At 46.2% G+C, this 20,953-nt stretch overlaps 3 protein-coding genes across 3 annotated transcripts; all 3 read left to right on the forward strand.

Annotated features, from left to right (window-relative positions):
• LOC311359402 (uncharacterized protein) lies at positions 1-2,303 on the forward strand. Its single transcript, XM_084479411.1, has 5 exons — positions 1-59; positions 185-304; positions 514-715; positions 1,474-1,583; positions 1,922-2,303. Exons 1-5 carry the CDS (start codon positions 36-38, stop codon positions 1,982-1,984), a joined length of 519 nt encoding a protein of 172 aa, XP_084335537.1. The 5' UTR covers positions 1-35; the 3' UTR covers positions 1,985-2,303.
• A 5,952-nt stretch (positions 2,304-8,255) lies between these two features.
• Positions 8,256-16,060, forward strand: slc13a3 (solute carrier family 13 member 3). The gene is made up of 13 exons (XM_084479398.1): positions 8,256-8,787; positions 9,448-9,713; positions 10,037-10,215; positions 10,598-10,667; positions 10,788-10,967; positions 11,063-11,188; positions 12,325-12,417; positions 12,524-12,628; positions 12,722-12,819; positions 13,484-13,596; positions 13,808-13,969; positions 15,008-15,145; positions 15,330-16,060. The coding sequence occupies exons 1-13, from the start codon at positions 8,680-8,682 to the stop codon at positions 15,510-15,512; spliced, it is 1,821 nt and encodes a 606-aa protein (XP_084335524.1). The 5' UTR covers positions 8,256-8,679; the 3' UTR covers positions 15,513-16,060.
• A 1,344-nt stretch (positions 16,061-17,404) lies between these two features.
• Positions 17,405-20,294, forward strand: ocstamp (osteoclast stimulatory transmembrane protein). The gene is made up of 3 exons (XM_084480389.1): positions 17,405-17,520; positions 18,054-19,032; positions 19,492-20,294. The coding sequence occupies exons 1-3, from the start codon at positions 17,477-17,479 to the stop codon at positions 19,843-19,845; spliced, it is 1,377 nt and encodes a 458-aa protein (XP_084336515.1). The 5' UTR covers positions 17,405-17,476; the 3' UTR covers positions 19,846-20,294.
• Positions 20,295-20,953: the final 659 nt, after the last annotated feature.

Consider the following 20,953-nt stretch of genomic DNA (forward strand, 5'->3'; position numbering starts at 1 on the left):
CACACTTTGTTTCAAACACTGATCAATTGCGGAAGATGTTGTTGTTAATATATGTTGGGGTGAGTACGTATATATTCATTTTTATAGATTTCATTATTATTTTAGTAGTATTTTTTTCCTATACTATATCAATGAAATGAGAGGATAAAAACAATGAGCACATGCTTTTATTTTGTCATCTCAGCTGGCGTTGATACATTTGGCAACCTCAAGTCAAGAAATTGGAGGGAATTGCAACGAAAATGTTACTTTAAAGTGTGATGGAATCGAAAAGGCACCCTTCAACTCTGTCACATGGACTAAGGTTAGTTAGTTTACAGTTAAATACTGTACTGTATTTTAAGTGAAAATCAGCTAAAATCAAATCAAATATTCAACATTTGACCTGTGTTAATCTATTACACTTTATCCATATAATAGCAATGTTGAGACAAAGAGTTCTGGATCAAATGGGATCAAAATAAAAAGAAGCCCCTTACAAAGAAATTATAATTTTCTTTCTATTGTGGGCAGAAACCGTATTCTCGTATAGTCAGAAGAAGCCGCGGTCAGATACACCCCTATCCTCAGTTCAATCGGACTGCTTACTTGACCAAAGAAAACAGCCTCCACCTCCCGGACCTGAGGCCTGAAGACTCAGGGACCTATGAGTGCCAGATCGGGGCCGTGGTCGGGGGTAAGAACTCCGTGTCCCTGGTGGTCCTGGAGGTCTCAGGTAGGCAGTACGTTTTACATATCCCATGCTTAGGTAAACATTGGCCCTTTATTTATTGATTTATTTTATTTTTGTGATTTCTAATGATGCAATTAAAACGTTGTTTTTGTTACAAAAAACGAATAATAAATAAATAATATACTATTGTTTTAGATAGGATCCCTTGCCTACAACCATACTCTTACATCAGGGGATGAAAAGTTTAGTACTTAATCACAATTGTGAGATACTTGTATTTAGCCTACTGGATAAATATATTTAGAGACTTTATATTTGAATTTTATATAAAGAATATATTTATACTAATCTAAAAACAAGACAGCCTATTTAACTTTGTATAAACTGTCATGCAACAAGGACTAAATGTTTTTTCACATCAAAAAAGTATATGCTGATTAATATAGGCCATACACTTTTTGTTTGTTTGTTCTTGCTCCAATTGTGTGCGATATGTTTGTTTGTCTTTTTGTGTTTTGCTTAGGCCTGCTGTAATTATAAATGTAATGTAATGTATTGTAGCAAAATAATTTCTCCCTTGGGGATTATTAAAGTCCAATCAATCAATCAATCAAATACGACTTCTGGTTTGTTTTCTATTGTCTTTTTTAAAAACGAATTAATTAATTTAAAACCAATAGAATGTAGCAAGACATTAAACGTTTCTGTTTTGAATTGTATCTGAATTGCAACAGTAGTCAGTGTGTTTTGCTGCTGAACCCCCATGGTGCTGTGAGTGACTTCTGAGTAACTGTCTGCAGTTTGTGTGACTGAGCCTCCCGCTACTGAGCCGCCTGAGCTGCCCGTCCTACAGACCGTTGGCTGTTTCCTGACCATATGCCTTCTCAAAGTTCTTCTGCCCATCATTGTGGTAAATCATTATTTCATTTTTTGTAATTATTCAGTTGCAGAGAATCTTGAGGCCTTTGTTACATGTTGTCTTAATTGCCCCTGAGTGAGGAGCCTGGCCTGTGGGCCTACATTGATGGTACCTCTTTACCTTTATGATGATATACTACAGTAGCCTATTCTGTTTAAAAGTATATGTCATTGTTAAGGCACCATGAGTATAGAACCATAGAAAGCAAGATATCAAACAACATAGCTTTTGCTTTTGGCGTTTCCTGTCACATTGCAGTGCTTTAATAATTTCTAAAAACCAAGGTTTGAGCAGATCTTGATTTTTGGTTTTTATTTATTTTCCCACAGGCCCAAGTATTTCACGGCTTGCGGAGAGAAGTGAAGAGTGAGAACCCCCGGCATTTGAGTTAATATAATTAAGTTGTAATAGTTGTATTCATTTGTATACCATAACAGCTGTCTTTGAGTGCATCCCACCCCTTTATGCTTTATTATCCAACCTTTCTGTCATCCTAAACAACCCCTTTGTAATCAGACAGCCCATAGGGTATGGGCATACTAACGTCAGATGATGGAGTTGCTGAATTTTGTTCCACAGTTCAAGTGGAATATTAATGGACAGGACCCCATCTACTGGCAGAGCCTTAAGTTGCAGGTCCTAACCCTAACCGTTCCTTTAATAAAGACTTTTGTTTTTAAAAGTAAATCAATACAATAACTTATACCACAACATTGTTAAATGGCGTACATGACCATGATTGTTCAATAACCCTCACATTCCAAGGGTGTTTATGTTATATTATTATATTTTTAAAAAAAACACAAAATGCACCACGGAAGAATCTATATTTATATAAGCTAAGTTGAAAAGACAACAATATAGATAGAAGTAACTAATATCTAATCATAGTTGATAACTGTTTTTGTTCCACTTCTTCCTCGTCTGCTGCCTTAATACTGATGATTCGCCCGATACTAATATAATAGAATATGTTAGCAATCATGAAAATGTTTCACGATAGTGGCTTCATCCAGATTACAAACAAACACCGGCACACACACACACACACACACACACACACACACACACACACACACACACACACACATACGTATGCACACACACACATACGTACGCACACACACACACACACATACGTACGCACACACAAACACACACACACACACACACACACACACACACGTACGTACGTACGCACAAACACACACAGACACACACACACACACACACACGCTGTGTGAAGTTTAGTTTTAAGTAGACAGCATCTTTACTCCAGTTTGTTTGCTTACGTAAGATACAATTGTTTCCCAAATGTATTTTACTACCATCCCTACAATGAACGTTGGTAAGCCATCTCTTTCAACAGCTTACAGACGAGGAGTTAACCACTAAGTGTGGCATAGTACATATTTTCTAGGAGTCCCAAAAGGGGGAGGTGGAAGTCATTTGTTGATCGTTGATCACTGTTTCTCACCCTTTGATGGATAGAATCTTGTTTTCTGAAGGCGGTGATTGAAAGTTCTGCAGCTTCATGTTGCAGTAGGGCCCGCCTTAGAGAGACCAGCTTCATGTTGCAGTAGGGCCCGCCTTAGAGAGACCAGCCTTAGAGAGACCAGCTTCGTGTTGCAGTAGGGCCCGCCTTAGAGAGACCAGCTTCATGTTGCAGTAGGGCCCGCCTTAGAGAGACCGGCCTTAGAGAGACCAGCTTCATGTTGCAGTAGGGCCCGCCTTAGAGAGACCAGCTTCATGTTGCAGTAGGACCCGCCTTAGAGAGACCGGCATCATGTTGCAGTAGGGCCCGCCTTAGAGAGACCAGCCTTAGAGAGACCAGCTTCATGTTGCAGTAGGGCCCGCCTTAGAGAGACCGGCCTTAGAGAGACCAGCTTCATGTTGCAGTAGGGCCCGCCTTAGAGAGACCAGCTTCATGTTGCAGTAGGACCCGCCTTAGAGAGACCAGCTTCATGTTGCAGTAGGGCCCGCCTTAGAGAGACCAGCCTTAGAGAGACCAGCTTCATGTTGCAGTAGGGCCCGCCTTAGAGAGACAGCTTCATGTTGCAGTAGGGCCCGCCTTAGAGAGACCAGCTTCATGTTGCAGTAGGGCCCGCCTTAGAGAGACCAGCTTCATGTTGCAGTAGGGCCCGCCTTAGAGAGACCAGCCTTAGAGAGACCAGCTTCATGTTGCAGTAGGGCCCGCCTTAGAGAGACCGGCTTCATGTTGCAGTAGGGCCCGCCTTAGAGAGACCAGCCTTAGAGAGACCAGCCTTAGAGAGACAGCTTCATGTTGCAGTAGGGCCCGCCTTAGAGAGACCAGCTTCATGTTGCAGTAGGGCCCGCCTTAGAGAGACCAGCCTTAGAGAGACCAGCTTCATGTTGCAGTAGGGCCCGCCTTAGAGAGACCAGCTTCATGTTGCAGTAGGGCCCGCCTTAGAGAGACCAGCTTCATGTTGCAGTAGGACCCGCCTTAGAGAGACCAGCTTCATGTTGCAGTAGGGCCCGCCTTAGAGAGACCAGCTTCATGTTGCAGTAGGGCCCGCCTTAGAGAGACCAGCTTCATGTTGCAGTAGGGCCCGCCTTAGAGAGACCAGCCTTAGAGAGACCAGCTTCATGTTGCAGTAGGGCCCGCCTTAGAGAGACCAGCCTTAGAGAGACCAGCTTCATGTTGCAGTAGGGCCCGCCTTAGAGAGACCAGCTTCATGTTGCAGTAGGGCCCGCCTTAGAGAGACCAGCTTTAGAGAGACCAGCTTCATGTTGCAGTAGGGCCCGCCTTAGAGAGACCGGCTTCATGTTGCAGTAGGACCCGCCTTAGAGAGACCAGCTTCATGTTGCAGTAGGGCCCGCCTTAGAGAGACCAGCTTCATGTTGCAGTAGGGCCCGCCTTAGAGAGACCAGCCTTAGAGAGACCAGCTTCATGTTGCAGTAGGGCCCGCCTTAGAGAGACCAGCCTTAGAGAGACCAGCTTCATGTTGCAGTAGGGCCCGCCTTAGAGAGACCAGCTTCATGTTGCAGTAGGGCCCGCCTTAGAGAGACCAGCTTTAGAGAGACCAGCTTCATGTTGCAGTAGGGCCCGCCTTAGAGAGACCGGCTTCATGTTGCAGTAGGGCCCGCCTTAGAGAGACCGGCCTTAGAGAGACCAGCTTCATGTTGCAGTAGGGCCCGCCTTAGAGAGACCAGCCTTAGAGAGACCAGCTTCATGTTGCAGTAGGGCCCGCCTTAGAGAGACCAGCTTCATGTTGCAGTAGGACCCGCCTTAGAGAGACCAGCTTCATGTTGCAGTAGGGCCCGCCTTAGAGAGACCAGCCTTAGAGAGACCAGCTTCATGTTGCAGTAGGGCCCGCCTTAGAGAGACCAGCCTTAGAGAGACCAGCTTCATGTTGCAGTAGGGCCCGCCTTAGAGAGACCAGCTTCATGTTGCAGTAGGGCCCGCCTTAGAGAGACCAGCTTTAGAGAGACCAGCTTCATGTTGCAGTAGGGCCCGCCTTAGAGAGACCGGCTTCATGTTGCAGTAGGGCCCGCCTTAGAGAGACCGGCCTTAGAGAGACCAGCTTCATGTTGCAGTAGGGCCCGCCTTAGAGAGACCAGCTTCATGTTGCAGTAGGACCAGCCTTAGAGAGACCGGCATCATGTTGCAGTAGGGCCCGCCTTAGAGAGACCAGCCTTAGAGAGACCAGCTTCATGTTGCAGTAGGGCCCGCCTTAGAGAGACCGGCCTTAGAGAGACCAGCTTCATGTTGCAGTAGGGCCCGCCTTAGAGAGACCAGCTTCATGTTGCAGTAGGACCCGCCTTAGAGAGACCAGCTTCATGTTGCAGTAGGGCCCGCCTTAGAGAGACCAGCCTTAGAGAGACCAGCTTCATGTTGCAGTAGGGCCCGCCTTAGAGAGACAGCTTCATGTTGCAGTAGGGCCCGCCTTAGAGAGACCAGCTTCATGTTGCAGTAGGGCCCGCCTTAGAGAGACCAGCTTCATGTTGCAGTAGGGCCCGCCTTAGAGAGACCAGCCTTAGAGAGACCAGCTTCATGTTGCAGTAGGGCCCGCCTTAGAGAGACCGGCTTCATGTTGCAGTAGGGCCCGCCTTAGAGAGACCAGCCTTAGAGAGACCAGCCTTAGAGAGACAGCTTCATGTTGCAGTAGGGCCCGCCTTAGAGAGACCAGCTTCATGTTGCAGTAGGGCCCGCCTTAGAGAGACCAGCCTTAGAGAGACCAGCTTCATGTTGCAGTAGGGCCCGCCTTAGAGAGACCAGCTTCATGTTGCAGTAGGGCCCGCCTTAGAGAGACCAGCTTCATGTTGCAGTAGGACCCGCCTTAGAGAGACCAGCTTCATGTTGCAGTAGGGCCCGCCTTAGAGAGACCAGCTTCATGTTGCAGTAGGGCCCGCCTTAGAGAGACCAGCTTCATGTTGCAGTAGGACCCGCCTTAGAGAGACCGGCTTCACGTTGCAGTAGGGCCCGCCTTAGAGAGACCAGCTTCATGTTGCAGTAGGACCCGCCTTAGAGAGACCAGCTTCATGTTGCAGTAGGGCCCGCCTTAGAGAGACCAGCCTTAGAGAGACCAGCTTCATGTTGCAGTAGGGCCCGCCTTAGAGAGACCAGCCTTAGAGAGACCAGCTTCATGTTGCAGTAGGGCCCGCCTTAGAGAGACCAGCTTCATGTTGCAGTAGGGCCCGCCTTAGAGAGACCAGCTTTAGAGAGACCAGCTTCATGTTGCAGTAGGGCCCGCCTTAGAGAGACCGGCTTCATGTTGCAGTAGGGCCCGCCTTAGAGAGACCAGCTTCATGTTGCAGTAGGGCCCGCCTTAGAGAGACCAGCCTTAGAGAGACCAGCCTTAGAGAGACCAGCTTCATGTTGCAGTAGGGCCCGCCTTAGAGAGACCGGCTTCATGTTGCAGTAGGGCCCGCCTTAGAGAGACCAGCCTTAGAGAGACCAGCCTTAGAGAGACAGCTTCATGTTGCAGTAGGGCCCGCCTTAGAGAGACCAGCCTTAGAGAGACCAGCCTTAGAGAGACCAGCTTCATGTTGCAGTAGGGCCCGCCTTAGAGAGACCAGCTTCATGTTGCAGTAGGGCCCGCCTTAGAGAGACCAGCTTCATGTTGCAGTAGGGCCCGCCTTAGAGAGACCAGCTTCATGTTGCAGTAGGACCCGCCTTAGAGAGACCGGCTTCATGTTGCAGTAGGGCCCGCCTTAGAGAGACCAGCTTCACGTTGCAGTAGGGCCCGCCTTAGAGAGACCAGCCTTAGAGAGACCAGCTTCATGTTGCAGTAGGGCCCGCCTTAGAGAGACCGGCTTCATGTTGCAGCAGGGCCCGCCTTAGAGAGACCGGCCTTAGAGAGACCAGCCTTAGAGAGACAGCTTCATGTTGCAGTAGGGCCCGCCTTAGAGAGACCAGCCTTAGAGAGACCGGCTTCATGTTGCAGCAGGGCCCGCCTTAGAGAGACCAGCCTTAGAGAGACAGCTTCATGTTGCAGTAGGGCCCGCCTTAGAGAGACCAGCTTCATGTTGCAGTAGGGCCCGCCTTAGAGAGACCAGCTTCATGTTGCAGTAGGGCCCGCCTTAGAGAGACCAGCTTCACGTTGCAGTAGGGCCCGCCTTAGAGAGACCAGCCTTAGAGAGACCAGCTTCATGTTGCAGTAGGGCCCGCCTTAGAGAGACCGGCTTCATGTTGCAGTAGGGCCCGCCTTAGAGAGACCAGCCTTAGAGAGACCAGCCTTAGAGAGACCAGCTTCTTGTTGCAGTAGGGCCCGCCTTAGAGAGACCAGCCTTAGAGAGACCAGCTTCATGTTGCAGTAGGGCCCACCTTAGAGAGACCAGCCTTAGAGAGACCAGCTTCATGTTGCAGTAGGGCCCGCCTTAGAGAGACCAGCTTCATGTTGCAGTAGGGCCCGCCTTAGAGAGACCAGCCTTAGAGAGACCGGCTTCATGTTGCAGTAGGGCCCGCCTTAGAGAGACCAGCCTTAGAGAGACCGGCTTCATGTTGCAGTAGGGCCCGCCTTAGAGAGACCAGCTTCATGTTGCAGTAGGGCCCGCCTTAGAGAGATGAAAAAGCAAGGAGAAGTGCGAAAGGGGAACCTACCAATATTAACTAATGAAAGGTAGTAGCCTATAACTTGTTTGTATAGGTATGACATATGGAGGTCCGATGGAGGTGTTTTTGGAAGACCTTTGATACTTAATATATGATTTGGAAACAATGATTCATCAATTATCATTTGAACATTGATTAACTTTTTTGCCCCTAAATTCAGATTTGTAGCGGCTTTGGCTCAACAAGCTTTAGTGCAAAGTTCTAGATTATGTATAAGAGACTGGTTGGACAAATGCATACATGAGTCTTCAGTGTAAAGACGTTATACATTTGTGTAAACATTTATGAGTCGTTTACCCATTATTTTCACTTTCGCACAATTGTCACTTTCCTGACAACCCCTGCCCAGCAGAGGGGCGCCGTTGGCCAAGTTTAAATTAAGAATTATAAATATGTACTAAATATGATATTACTGCAGAAACACATTTTTTTTATCTCCTTGGTTTCGGGACAGAGCTGAAACAGGGTGTTCACTGACACTCTAATGCCTAAATGAGTGAAATATTTTTTAGCAGTGCATCGGATCTGAAAGTTGCACTGAAAACGTGGGTCCCCTCGCGGGCCACGTGTACCCTGGGGGCCAGCAACTCAACGCGGCCCTGATGGGGGCCGGAGCTCTGCTGGACGTGGTTTGGTGCGCTGTTCTTTATATCGATAGATCTCGTCTGAACCTACATCTAGGGTCCAGAAACATACTCAACTCTAAACGGGCCATGTCTTAACCTTTCGTCCTTTTTTCTTCCGTCGATTTATGTTTTCAGCAACTGCTGCAATTTAGAAGAGCAAAACCTGCCTTTTTAAAGGCAGGTTATTACGCGCAAAGTAACACAAGTATTTGTTGTGATGCAATGGGTTGCGTAGAAAGCTAATGTGTAACCCCCTACTTAGAAAAGATGTTATAACTAAGCTGCAGCGACCGGCCCGGGGCTTCAGAGCAGTTCAGAAGGCGGGGCAGCAACACTTGAGGTATTCCCTAAACGCCACACGACCGCACTCCAACTTGGAATTGAAATGGAAATATCGGTATTATTCCGGAAATTATGGTGCGTCAGAAAACAGCTCATCGTTTTTCTAACGCCACTCATTTTCCTACCTTTACTTTTCGGTCTTCCAGAGAAGGTAAGTGTACTTATATTTGATATTATATGTGTATTCAATTAATTGACCAACCGGCCAAACAACCTATCTATCTATCTATCTATCTATCTATCTATCTATCTATCTATCTATCTATCTATCTATCTATCTATCTATCTATCTATCGGTCTGTCGGTCTGTCGGTCTATCTATCTATCTATCTATCTATCTATCTATCTATCTATCTATCTATCTATCTATCAAATGCATACAGTTATGTCACACAGTTATGTCACTCTATCTATCTATCTGTCTGTCTGTCTGTCTGTCCACCTATCAATCAAATGCATAGTTATGCAAAGTGTCATACATATTCCATGGTTCACACGCACAAGGAAACAAGTCCATCCATTGAACATGTGTACACATGCTAACGGAATTTAATTAACTACTTCACACTTTCAAACTTTCTCACACACACACACACACATGCACGCACACACGCACACACACACACACACACACACACACGCACACACGCGCACACACACACACACACACGCACACACGCGCACACACACACACGCACACACACACACACACACACACATGAGGTGTGTGTGTGCATGGTTGACATGCTGTCCTTACCTATATGGACCATATTTAAGTACCAGATCAGTGCTAACTCTGCGTGTCTTTCAGGAGGGGAAATGTCTGTATGTGGTTCTGCTGATGGCGGTGTTCTGGTGCACGGAGGCCCTGCCGCTGGCCGTCACTGCCATGCTCCCCGTCTGCCTCTTCCCCACCATGGGGATTCTCCCCTCCAAGAAGGTCTGCCCCCAGTACTTCCTCGACACCAATTTCCTCTTCCTGAGTGGTCTGATCATGGCGTCGGCCATTGAGGAATGGGGACTGCACCGCCGCATAGCGCTGAAGGTCCTCAAGATCGTCGGCGTGAAGCCGGCATGGTGAGACCAAGAGAAACCCTGCACGCCGTCACAACCTCTTCTGCTCCGTTTTGGGTTTTTGCATCAAGAAACGGTTTCTGTGAGGTCTGACTCCTGCCCGTGGTCCTTTGCTGCATGTCTCCCCCCTCTATCTCCCATACCTCCCCGTCTTACTCACTCGACGATAGAAAGGATAAAACCTTCCAAAAAAGTCGATGTTTGCTACAAAATGGCATTTTTATATTTTTCAAGAAAGCACACATCTTCATGTTACAGTTGTGTCAACGTGGTGTTTGCATGAAGAAAGAGTTCTGGATGTTATTTGACGACTGTTCCCTGTGCAGGCTGATCCTGGGCATGATGCTGACCTCGTCGTCCCTCTCCATGTGGCTCAGCAACACGGCCACCACCGCCATGATGCTGCCCATCGCCAACGCCATCCTGGAGAGCCTGTTTGGGGACCTGGAGACGCTGAAGAGGAACTGTAGATCAGGAGAGGACGCTGAGGACGAGGTCATAAACGGTAGCGTACATGATGTCTCACAACTATAAACTTCAAGCAAGGGCTGATACTGTGACGTCGCGTTGATCAATGATTATAGCCCTGCAAACAATGTGTAAGTTAACTACATGAAAAGGCTCACCAATGTTTACCCACGTGTATTATGTATTTACATTGAATACAGATGTACGAGTTGGTCTCTACAATGTTCTCGAATACCTAACCTAGGATTTGACAAAAGTGGTAATTGATTGATTGTTTTCAATCATATATTAAAGTCTCAAAGGTCTTCAGAAAAGGCCTCCATAGGACCTCACCAGATACCTATAGGAATACGTGAATCAACCTCTAATCTGTTGTTTTGTGATTCCCTCCCTTCTCCTCGCTCTGTGGTTCCTCCCAGGCCCGTCCAACATGAAGATGCAGCGCGTCCAATCCCCGCCTTCGGAGAAACAGATTCTGTCCATCGAAGGGTGAGGAAAAGCGACACAACCATGACCACATCAAACGCCAAGCAGTGACCTGACCGCAGACCCTGATGAACAAACAAACAAACCCGAACCCTAAACCAAGGCATCCCTACCCCTCCGCAGGCAGGACGGGGCGGAGCCAGGGGACGGGCGGACGGCGGAGGAGGTGCGGGAGGAAGCCCAGTACCAGATGAAGATCTGGAAGGGCTTCCTGATCTGCATCCCGTACGCCGCCAGCATCGGCGGCACCGCCACGCTGACCGGCACCGCACCCAACCTCATCCTGATCGGACAACTTAAAAGGTATCGCCCCGGGTAGTTTGTGCCCTTGTGCATGAATTCTTCACAAAGCTTACATCTCACCCAAAAATGTAACGCAACCCAACTCTGTTTCATAGCTACTTCCCAGAGTGCGATGTCATCAACTTTGGGTCTTGGTTCGCCTTCGCCTTCCCCCTGATGCTCATCTTCCTCTTTCTGGGGTGGCTGTGGATCGCCTTCCTCTACGGGGGACTCAACACGCGGTAGGCCACGTTACTGTCGTTGAGACGCATTACGCGTTGTGGATTAGTGCATGTACGAACAGTATGTAATACACAGCGCAACACATTGGAAGCCACTTTATAGTAAACATTAACTATGATATTTAATGATTAAGTCAACATTTCGATATGTGAACCCTTACATCTTTGAGTATGGAGTCTCACTTAATAGTTAACAGTTTAACCGGCTTTCCGTTGGCTGATTTCTGATGGCGTACTTTAAAGGGGAGGTGAACATGATATAGTTTAGTTATAGTTTTTTCTTTTGCTTTACAGTTTTTCTCAATTGCTTTGGAACAAAATGTCCAAATGATAATGAATATTAAGTAACATGAGCAAACAGTTTTGAATTTGTGCTTCTTTTAAAGAAATTGCAAATGCTTAAGCAAATCTATACAAATCAGTAAGTACAATTGTCTATAATTTGATCTGTTGATCTGTTGATCAACAGTTTTGTAACTGAGAAAAGTTTTGTAACTGAGAAAACCGGTTTCATGTGTTTAGCCGACTCAGGTGTCTGAACATTCTGTCCTGCTGCCACTCAATGTTCTTTGGCTGATATCATCAAGTGTGACACTTTGATAATTATAGTATTAGAGTATAATGACACACTGCGGCGTTACACTGACGCTCATTTACTCTAGAACTCTCAGCCCAAAATAAATGGTGTTAACTCTCTCATTGTGTTCAAATTCGACCTCAAACCTGAGTTCACTTACACATGACGAGCTGAATATTCATCTCGCTAGCGTAAGGACGATGATCAGAAGCGTTGTGATACATTCCCACGTTACGATGCTCATGCTGCCCTGACTGTATCACTGTTTTCATTGTGTACTGCTCCATACCATAGATGCTTAAGCTCAAGCCTCCCTCTCAGAAGATGCTTGGTTATCCACTCTAAAGCCTACAGCTGCATCCTACCGCCACTATGCTATTCATACTCAATGCATTCAAAGTCTACCCAAGGAGGAGACTCAGGAACATTGACAAGCAGTGCTTCATGGGTTAACCTTCTTTTAACAGGAAAAGTTTACATTTATATGTCTATATTCTCCTGTGGTGTCTTGCCCGTGTCACAGCATATACCTATCATCGCCTCTTTTGTTTTCACGCAGATTGTGCGTCAAGAAACAGGACCGGAGAGCCGAGGCCGAAGCCAAAGCGCAGGCGGTGATCGAGGATGACTACCGGAAGCTGGGGCCCGTGAAGTGAGCGTGTCCTCACTCTCTGTGTTCATTCAGCGGCCAGCGGGTCGGCGTTGACCCGTCGTCTTACTGACACACTGTCCACCTCTCTCTTCTTTTTTCCCTTCAGTTTCGCAGAAGCGTCCATCGCCTTCTTCTTCGTCTTATTTGCGGTTCTGCTGTTCACCCGAGATCCCAAATTTGTGACGGGCTGGTCCGTGTTCTTCCCCAAAGGGTAGGAGAGGAGTGCTCAGTCTGTCTGTCCCTGTATGTCCGCTGACAGTCGCCTACTCACGGTCCATACCGTACGCCTGCTGTCGCCCTCTAGGTACGTGTCCGACGCGGTCACCGGGGTGATCATCGTCTCCATACTCTTCTTCTTCCCCTCTCAGAAGCCGTCTCTCAGCTGGTGGTTCAACCCACAAGGTCAGAGGAATCACACAACACCGTTGCCACTCTATAGCATCATGACATCATCTATTTGTTGGAGGGTTGCAAAGTGATGTTGGACAAAACTGCCAACTGAAGGAGAAATGCAATTGACATGAGTGGACTATTTATTTGGTGTCATTGTATCCTGTCGTGATTTGCACGTTTAGTGTTAATCAACTGCAGAACTTGTACTGTGGCTAAAACAAACCAGTACTTATGAAGAATGTTAATAGTGCAGATTAGAGAGCAAGTCCTCTCAGACTGTAGCCCTTCTGTTTCTGTGATTATATAAATCTCTCCAAAACGTGTCGCATTATTTTCTTGCTTGTGTGTGTGTGTGTGTGTGTATGTGTGTGTGTGTGTGTGTGTGTGTGTGTGTGTGTGTGTGTGTGTGTGTGTGTGTGTGTGTGTGTGTGTGATCAGCTGTTAAAACAGAACTCGGACACCAGAAAAAAAAATAAACAAACTTCATTGTAGTCTTGCACATGAGTTATTTTCATGCAAGATCAGTTCATGTTAAACTACTCCATTGTGAACATAATAATATAATAATAATATATATTATATATATATAATATAATAATATACTTCATACCTAATGATTTAAAACAGCCCATGTAATGTGAATGCATTGAAAGTATGTTGTTCTCCTGGTCAGCGAGCAACAGTGCGTACGTCCCTCTCCTCTCCTGGAAGAAGGCCCAAGACAGTGTTCCCTGGAACATCATTCTGCTGCTCGGAGGAGGCTTCGCTATGGCCAAAGGCTGCGAGGTACTCACTCAAAGCCCTGAATGGATTCAGGGCAACCACGACAACAGCACAGCACTAACACTTAAGTTCCCTTCCCAACACTTGTTGTCCTGTGCTTTTCCATCCAGTCTTTCTTCCGCTCGTCCTTCAACTTGTGTATTATTATTACCCCGTGCACTGGATGGAGGATGACCTTTGACCTTTGACCTCAGACGTGTTGTTTTTTTCCCAGGAGTCCGGCCTGGCTTCGTGGATCGGAGGCCACCTCCAGCCTCTAGCTGAGGTCCCCCCCGCTGCGGCGGCCATGTTGCTCACCGCGTTCGTCGCCTGCTTCACAGAGTTTGCCAGCAACACCGCCACCATCATCATATTCCTACCTGTCATCGCTGAACTGGTAAGACCCGCCCACTAGCCACCCGTAGCTGGCGTTCCCAATGCCTTTCATCACTTCTTTACCTTGAACTGAGGTAGCAGTATGAGTCTACTAGGAACATAGTCTGTTTTTACTGTAGCCTACTGTAGCCACTTTAGCCAACATTGAAATGTTGATGATTAAATACAAATAAGTGACTACATTTAACTACATTTTGAATCACTCTACAACAAAAATAATCAGTAAAATGCTTCGTCCAACTAGTCCAAGTATCATTAAATTACGTATAGGATGACTAAATCATTATGTAATAATACATTATTTAGTTTCAAACACACGTGGTCCACTCCTAGGCTGCATGTCATCATTAGAGCAGTCTTGAATACAAAGTAAAAGCACAGACAGGAAGAGCTGAACTGCTCGTAACCAAAGATCACCTTTTATGATCGTCTGCTCAGTAAAGAGACTGGTTTTTGGTTTGGAAATTGAATGTCTAGGCTGCGTTTGTTTGTAGACTTGGTTAGTCATTGACTGCGTGCCATCTTCATTAATCAGTATGTGACCAATATATGACAGTGAAACAGTGACAGATGACTATGCAGTATTGCATTATATTTATTTATTCTTTAAAGATTTGGAAGGTATTGGGGCAAATAACAAAATAATGAAATGGAAATCGGTGTCTAAATATCCTACTTACATTGACATTGATAAATGGGCAAATGGTCCACAAGAACAATCTGCTGTCAATCGTGTACAAACAATCTTTTAGTGTACACTATCTTCCCCGGATCAGAATTAAATGACCTGTTGGACACTATCTGACTCCTGCTCAGTCCCTGAAAATGAAGGTCAATGACATGACCATCATCTTTTCCATTTTTATGACACCAAAAAGATGTGATGTGTGAAGTGTCTTTGACTATTTATGTATGAATAATGTATGCATTTTGATTAATAATATTATGACTATATTTATTACTACAATTATTAGCAGTAGTATTATTAATGCATTAGCAATAGGGTTGACCTAAATCCTGTGCTCCTGTTCTTCTGCAGGCCATGCACGTGTCCATCAACCCTCTGTACTTCATGATCCCCACCACCGTGGGCTCCTCGTTCGCCTTCATGCTGCCCGTCTCCACGCCACCCAACTCCATCGCCTTCGCCTCCGGACACCTCGTGGTCAAAGACATGGTGGGCTCCTCCATCCGACACACACACACACGCACACGCACACACACACACACACACGCACGCACACACACACACACACACACACACATGCACACGCACACGCACACGCAAAGGCACATGTAGAGGCGCCGCCACTGACACAACAGATATTAATGTCTCTTCTTGGTCTGCTCCGTATCTACAGGTGAAGACGGGTTTTGTCATGAACATAATGGGTGTCCTGTGTGTGAGTCTTGCGATGAACACATGGGGGGTCGCCATGTTTGATTTAAAAAGCTATCCAGAGTGGGCTCACCCCGTCAACATGTCCAGCACCCTCGTTCACGTGCACATACCGTCCATCCCGGGGCTCAATGTCACCCTCTGATAACTGCCAGGAAGTGAAATAGGTATACGTTTGAATGTTGTAAATAGAGCTAACACTATATCAGGTGTGTGTTAATGAACAGGGCGGAGATTAATAAACGATAACGTTGATTCTAAATGCTGAAGGATTTATGGGATGTCAAACTGTTACCTGTTGCCACACACACACACACACACACACACAAACCAAACACACGTCTTCATCTCACATGGGGTACTTTAACCACCCCCCCCCCCTCCCCCGCGCGGTGAGACGTAGCCCATCTGTGTAGTGGCGCATGCTGTGAGACTGTTTGTGTTGGCAGAGGCTAACTCAACTCCAAACATGTGTTCAGAACATCAAAGTTCAGTAACATCACAAGGAAGGATTGGTATTTTTAGGCCATCGAGGCTTTATGCTAAAAATTAAATATATATGTACCCAGAACGTGTTTTCCATCTCATTAACCGTGCTGGGAGGTGTGACGTCAAGGTGGTTGAGTGAAACGATATGGTGAGGTTATAGCGGCTAGTGGTTAGTGTCTCTGGCGTTGCACTTCCCAACGGCTGGCGGGGGCTGTTCTTGTCCCAGGTAACGCTCAGTAAAATATATATATATATATATATATATATATATATATATAATATACATATGTTATACAATCAAAAATGACTCCAATCCAACAAATCTGTAATTATGTTAGAAATTGGATATGTTCCCAATAGTTGTTAACACTGAAATAAATTGTTATTATTTGTTATCTAGTCTGTTGGTTTGTTTTGCACCTTGCTGTCTGAACCTTTGTCTGATTTCTGAAGTAAGTGGCTTTTTCTGTGTGAATGGGTTGCTCATGGCAACAGCTTTGTCCTGTAAGATTATCTCATAACAAACCATAAAGTAGTCCAACAATCCTGAGCATGAAGAGGCCGGTTCTACACGCGAAAAACATAGAGAAATATTTTCTCCTTTTAAGGTCGGAAAAATGAAATATGTTGTGTCATTGTGAAGTCACAAGGTCTCCCATAATCATCTACTTGTGCAAAACACTGATGGTTACTCAGTGTGAGTGGGGTCAAAACGGGAGGTCTTACAGCCGGTAGGTGGTACACACACACACACACACACAGACACACACACACACAGACACACAAACACACAGACACACACACAGACACACACACACAGACACAAACACACACACACACACGTTGGACAGTACAGCCTATGTTCCTAACATAGCACGGCCAACCAACTTATGAGAATAGCAAGGTCTTTAAACATATGAAAGAAGTAAAAGACAGAAGTTCTGCATGTCCTAAGTGTATTTTTATTATAGCATGTGAGTGAACACAGTTCCTCTTAATGAAACTCCAGATATGGTGTCACACACACATCCGTCAGGCCGTCAGACACACGTTGGTCAGTCAGAGTACATGAGGCTTGGTGTCTCTGAGGTGGATGGACTTACCTCAGCCCTGGATGGATCATGACAGAATAATACAATACACTGTGTGCAAAGAAATGTTGACTGAAATGAACACAACACACAAAAACGACAACACTGGTGGCAACACTGGTGAGGGGCCAGGCTGGTCTCAGCCAGGGTTTGGGCGTTTGAATCTCCCTGTACTCACCCCTGAGCAAGAGGCCTAAACGTGACTTCCTCATTGAGGACACTTATCTCTAGATCTTGCTTTGGATAACGGTGCAAATCCTTAATGCTGACCCAATAGTTAAAGAGCAATTCCGGTTTGTTTGGGAAGCTGTTTCAGCACGTCCTGACTCTGAGTCATCGGGTTGTTATGCGTCATGTGTCACATATGATGACATCCACTGCTCTTTCCACGTGGGAGCCCAGCGGCGGCCTGTAAATATCAACAGCAGCGGTCACCAAGTTCCCCCTTTAGCAGCAGCAGAACTCATGAGATATCTCAGACCCTGGGCTCCTACCAACTCTACCAACGCAGCAGAGTGCGGCAGGCAGCATGACCCGCCTCAGTGAGTGCTTCAGCGCTGCCCTCCAGTTCAGGTGAGCCGTGATCATGTTTGCTGGTGTGTTTGAGTTGGTTTGTTGCTCTTTTTTTAATGTTTGCTACTTTGTTATTTGTCGTTTTTTCCTTAATGATCATTGCAGATCGTAGTCCTGATGTAGCAGAGGCCGGTTCGACCGCTCGCGGGTCTCGAACCTGCCACCTCTCGAACTATGACACTAGCGGCATGGGAGTCGACCGCTCTAACCACTGAGCTAAATGCCCAGGCTCCTAACTCAGCGGCTAGAAGCGTTCTTGAGGCTAGGGGTGTGAGGATTTATAATGTACTACCACCAGCTAGCCCAGGCTAGTTGGCATCCGTTACACTGACACAAAGCAATGTACTAAGAAATGACTGTTATCAATATACATTATTCATATACACTGTCACAATTTTTGTTTTATTATCACTATTATTATCATTGTATTGCCTTGTTGCTAGTAGTTATCATAGTTGGTTAAACCTGTTTAACTCTTGGATAATAAATAAAGAAAAACCTTTGTTAAATGATTATGTCCTTATCCTTGGCAGTGAGAAGCTGAAGTCGGTCCTGTCCCATCTGTGGAGGGTCTACTCCGCCCCGTCAGTGGTCGGACAGGACATCCTGACACTGGTTTCTCTGTGCTTCGGGATCACCACAGCAACCGCCGGCCTGCTCTACTACTGGCTGTCGGTGAGCTTACGGTATGACCCCCGGGTGTCGGTGCAGATCGCGTGCACGTACAGCGCGGTGAACTTCCTGCTGCTGGTCGTCTGCCACCCTCTGCGCTGCGTGGCCACCATGGCCATGCTGTCTCTCTTCACCAAACAAGGCCGCAAGCTGGTCATCTCCACGTCCTTTGTGATCCTGATCTTCAACGTGGTCCCCAACATCACCGTCAACATTGGTGCGGCGGTGCACGTCCTCAAGTGCACCTCGGAGGGGTTCGCTCAGAGCCTGCTGGGCTCCTCGGGGATGCTGAACAGCGCCAAGAGCGACCTGCTCAGGGAAACTTATGAAGCCATAAAAAGCGACTTGCAATTGAAGGACAAGTTTATCAAATTAGATAATTTTATGCACATTGATATGTCTGAGGTCAAACGCAGATTTACTAATACTAGTGTGCAGATAGAGAGTGATTTTTTACACGCCAGGTACCTGGTCAAAGACTTCAAACTGTTGTTTAACCGAACACTGGCTGCCCTGTTCATATTTCTATTAATTTTACAATCAGCACGCTATTTAAAATTATATCTGACATCGCTCCCCTTTGAAAATGAATATCTGGAAAAAGAGTCCATCCAACATCTTCCTGAATCATCCGTTGGGAAAAAATGTTCAAGCAAAAAGAAACGAAGAAGTGGAGAGCGTCGCCACGGCCTCATGTCGATGGTCGTGGTGACCTTATACTTCACTGCGATGACCTTCATCGTGGTTCTGGATCACGTGGTATTTCATATCGTGGACATGAGCGTGCCCTGGATCCTCGACATCCCGAGCACTAATGCCAGCATACAGCTCGATTTTAAGGTAAGGAAACCACGACTGCGTGAGTGAGCCGCCTCACGAGTGTGTGTGTGTGTGTGTGTGTGTGTGTGTGTGTGTGTGTGTGTGTGTGTGTGTGTGTGTGTGTGTGTGTGTGCACGCATGCGTGCATGCAAGCGTGCGTGTGTGTGTGTGTGTGTGTGAGCACGTGCATGTGTGTACGTGCGTGTGTGCATGTGTGTATACATGCGTGTGGGTGCATGCATGTACGTGTACGTGTGTGTGTGTGTGTGTGTGTGTGTGTGTGTGTGTGTGTGTGTGTGCGTGAGTGTGTACGTGCGTGTGGGTGCATGTGTGTGCACGTGCATGTGCGTGTGCGTCGGTTTCTGTGTGTGTCATTTGTGTGTTTTTATTTTTATTTTTTTTATAAAATTGGCTTTTCAAAGACACGCAGGTACAGGTGTATGCGAGCGACTATTAATGGATGCATTGTCTCCCCCATAGACGTGGTCGTTCGTCTCCGCTCTGTGCCTCATTCCCGAATTGTGTAAAAGAACGATGTTGACGCACGTACAGCGCGACTACAGCTGGGCGTTCACCGTCCGCCCGCCACCCCTCTGCCACGTGAGGCTCTCGGCCCCCGACGCGGGCGTCAGGGTCCTGCTGGCGTCGCTCTGGCTGCTCAGCTACTTCTTCGTGCTGCTGGAGGTCCTGGCCAGACGCATGCGGCGGAGAGTTGCGGCGTCGTTCTTCCAGGAGCAGGAGGAGAGGAGAGCAGCCTTCCTGCTGGAGAAAGTGCAAGCAATGCACAACAAGAAACAACAGGAGGTTTTTTCTGTCAGTGTTGCGTGTGTGTGATTTCTGTTAACTGTTTTCACGATTTTAATGTGTCATAGGGAAGTTTTCGCTTTTGGTATTAGTAAGCATAAGGTGTAGAACGTTTTCTCCACTTATTTGTTGAGGGGGAAGCAGTAAGCCGTAGCATGCTTGTACATCACACTGCCACTGGATGGCAGTCGCGGGCTTCCATTACCCCACTGCTGAAAAGTGGGCTAAAGAAATGTACTTCTTCAGGTTGGAAAGACTTTTAAGACTTATCTTGTCTATTAGGCTAATATATCGAATTGAAAAAGAAAACTTTTATTTTGTCATTGAGTGGAATAAAAACTAGGGGTGGGAATCTCTTGGCACCTCACAATTCGATTTGAGTCAGATTCAGAGAACGATTCGATTCTAAAACGATTATTGATGCATCTCGATGCAACAATTTTTTTTATGTACATTTCCATGCTTCAAATGATCTATTATTTTTCCCACCCCTAATAAAAACCCAACAATTCAACAATAATTGTAGTCATTCATTTGTTTTAACCATAACCATTTACCCACAGAATATTGTTTTGGAGAATAACATTTATTCCAATAACATGTAGGAGGACGCTATTTGCAAATACAAATTTGTATGTTATGTTTAATGTAGTCCTACATTATGATTGCAGCATAGATATTCCATTCACTGTATCCTTTTCTCCTTCCTGTAAGTCACCTGAACATGAGAAAACGTGATAATATGGTAACATCCATTTACAGAAACCTGTCACGTATTCTCAATAAATATAAAGTAAACAACTAGCTGGACAGACGCTGGACCCTTTCTGATTGAGCCTATGAAACCTGAGCATCTGTCATCATCACTGTTTGCAGTGATGGTCCATTATGAGAAGGTTAAATAGCTCTTCACTGGAGCTGAGAGTGGCACATTACAATCTGTAGTCCAGGTGCTGAGAGATAGATTCAGTGTGATAGGTGATGAGGCTCTGTAAGTGGGGGACAGGCTATGAGTGGATACGGTTGTCTTAGATACGTGTTTAGCATTGCTCTTCTTTTACGTGTCCATATGCTGTATATAGAGACAAACATGAGCTGTGAGAGAAAAAAACAACAACACACTATCTGCCACACAAAA

Source organism: Micromesistius poutassou (genome assembly GCF_964030765.1).
Source record: "Micromesistius poutassou genome assembly, chromosome: 15".
Lineage (NCBI taxonomy): Eukaryota > Metazoa > Chordata > Actinopteri > Gadiformes > Gadidae > Micromesistius > Micromesistius poutassou.

Excerpts from the sequence above, each read along its gene's own strand:
- LOC311359402 (XM_084479411.1), top strand. The coding sequence starts at position 36 with ATGTTGTTGTTAATATATGTTGGG. Across the intron at positions 60-184 it reads TGTTGTTAATATATGTTGGG|CTGGCGTTGATACATTTGGC; the intron begins GTGAGTACGTAT and ends TTGTCATCTCAG. Across the intron at positions 1,584-1,921 it reads TTCTTCTGCCCATCATTGTG|GCCCAAGTATTTCACGGCTT; the intron begins GTAAATCATTAT and ends ATTTTCCCACAG.
- ocstamp (XM_084480389.1), top strand. The coding sequence starts at position 17,477 with ATGACCCGCCTCAGTGAGTGCTTCAGCGCTGCCCTCCAGTTCAG. Across the intron at positions 17,521-18,053 it reads AGCGCTGCCCTCCAGTTCAG|TGAGAAGCTGAAGTCGGTCC; the intron begins GTGAGCCGTGAT and ends TATCCTTGGCAG. Across the intron at positions 19,033-19,491 it reads GCATACAGCTCGATTTTAAG|ACGTGGTCGTTCGTCTCCGC; the intron begins GTAAGGAAACCA and ends TCTCCCCCATAG.
- slc13a3 (XM_084479398.1), top strand. The coding sequence starts at position 8,680 with ATGGAAATATCGGTATTATTCCGGAAATTATGGTGCGTCAGAAAACAG. Across the intron at positions 8,788-9,447 it reads TTTTCGGTCTTCCAGAGAAG|GAGGGGAAATGTCTGTATGT; the intron begins GTAAGTGTACTT and ends CGTGTCTTTCAG. Across the intron at positions 15,146-15,329 it reads ACCTCGTGGTCAAAGACATG|GTGAAGACGGGTTTTGTCAT; the intron begins GTGGGCTCCTCC and ends CCGTATCTACAG.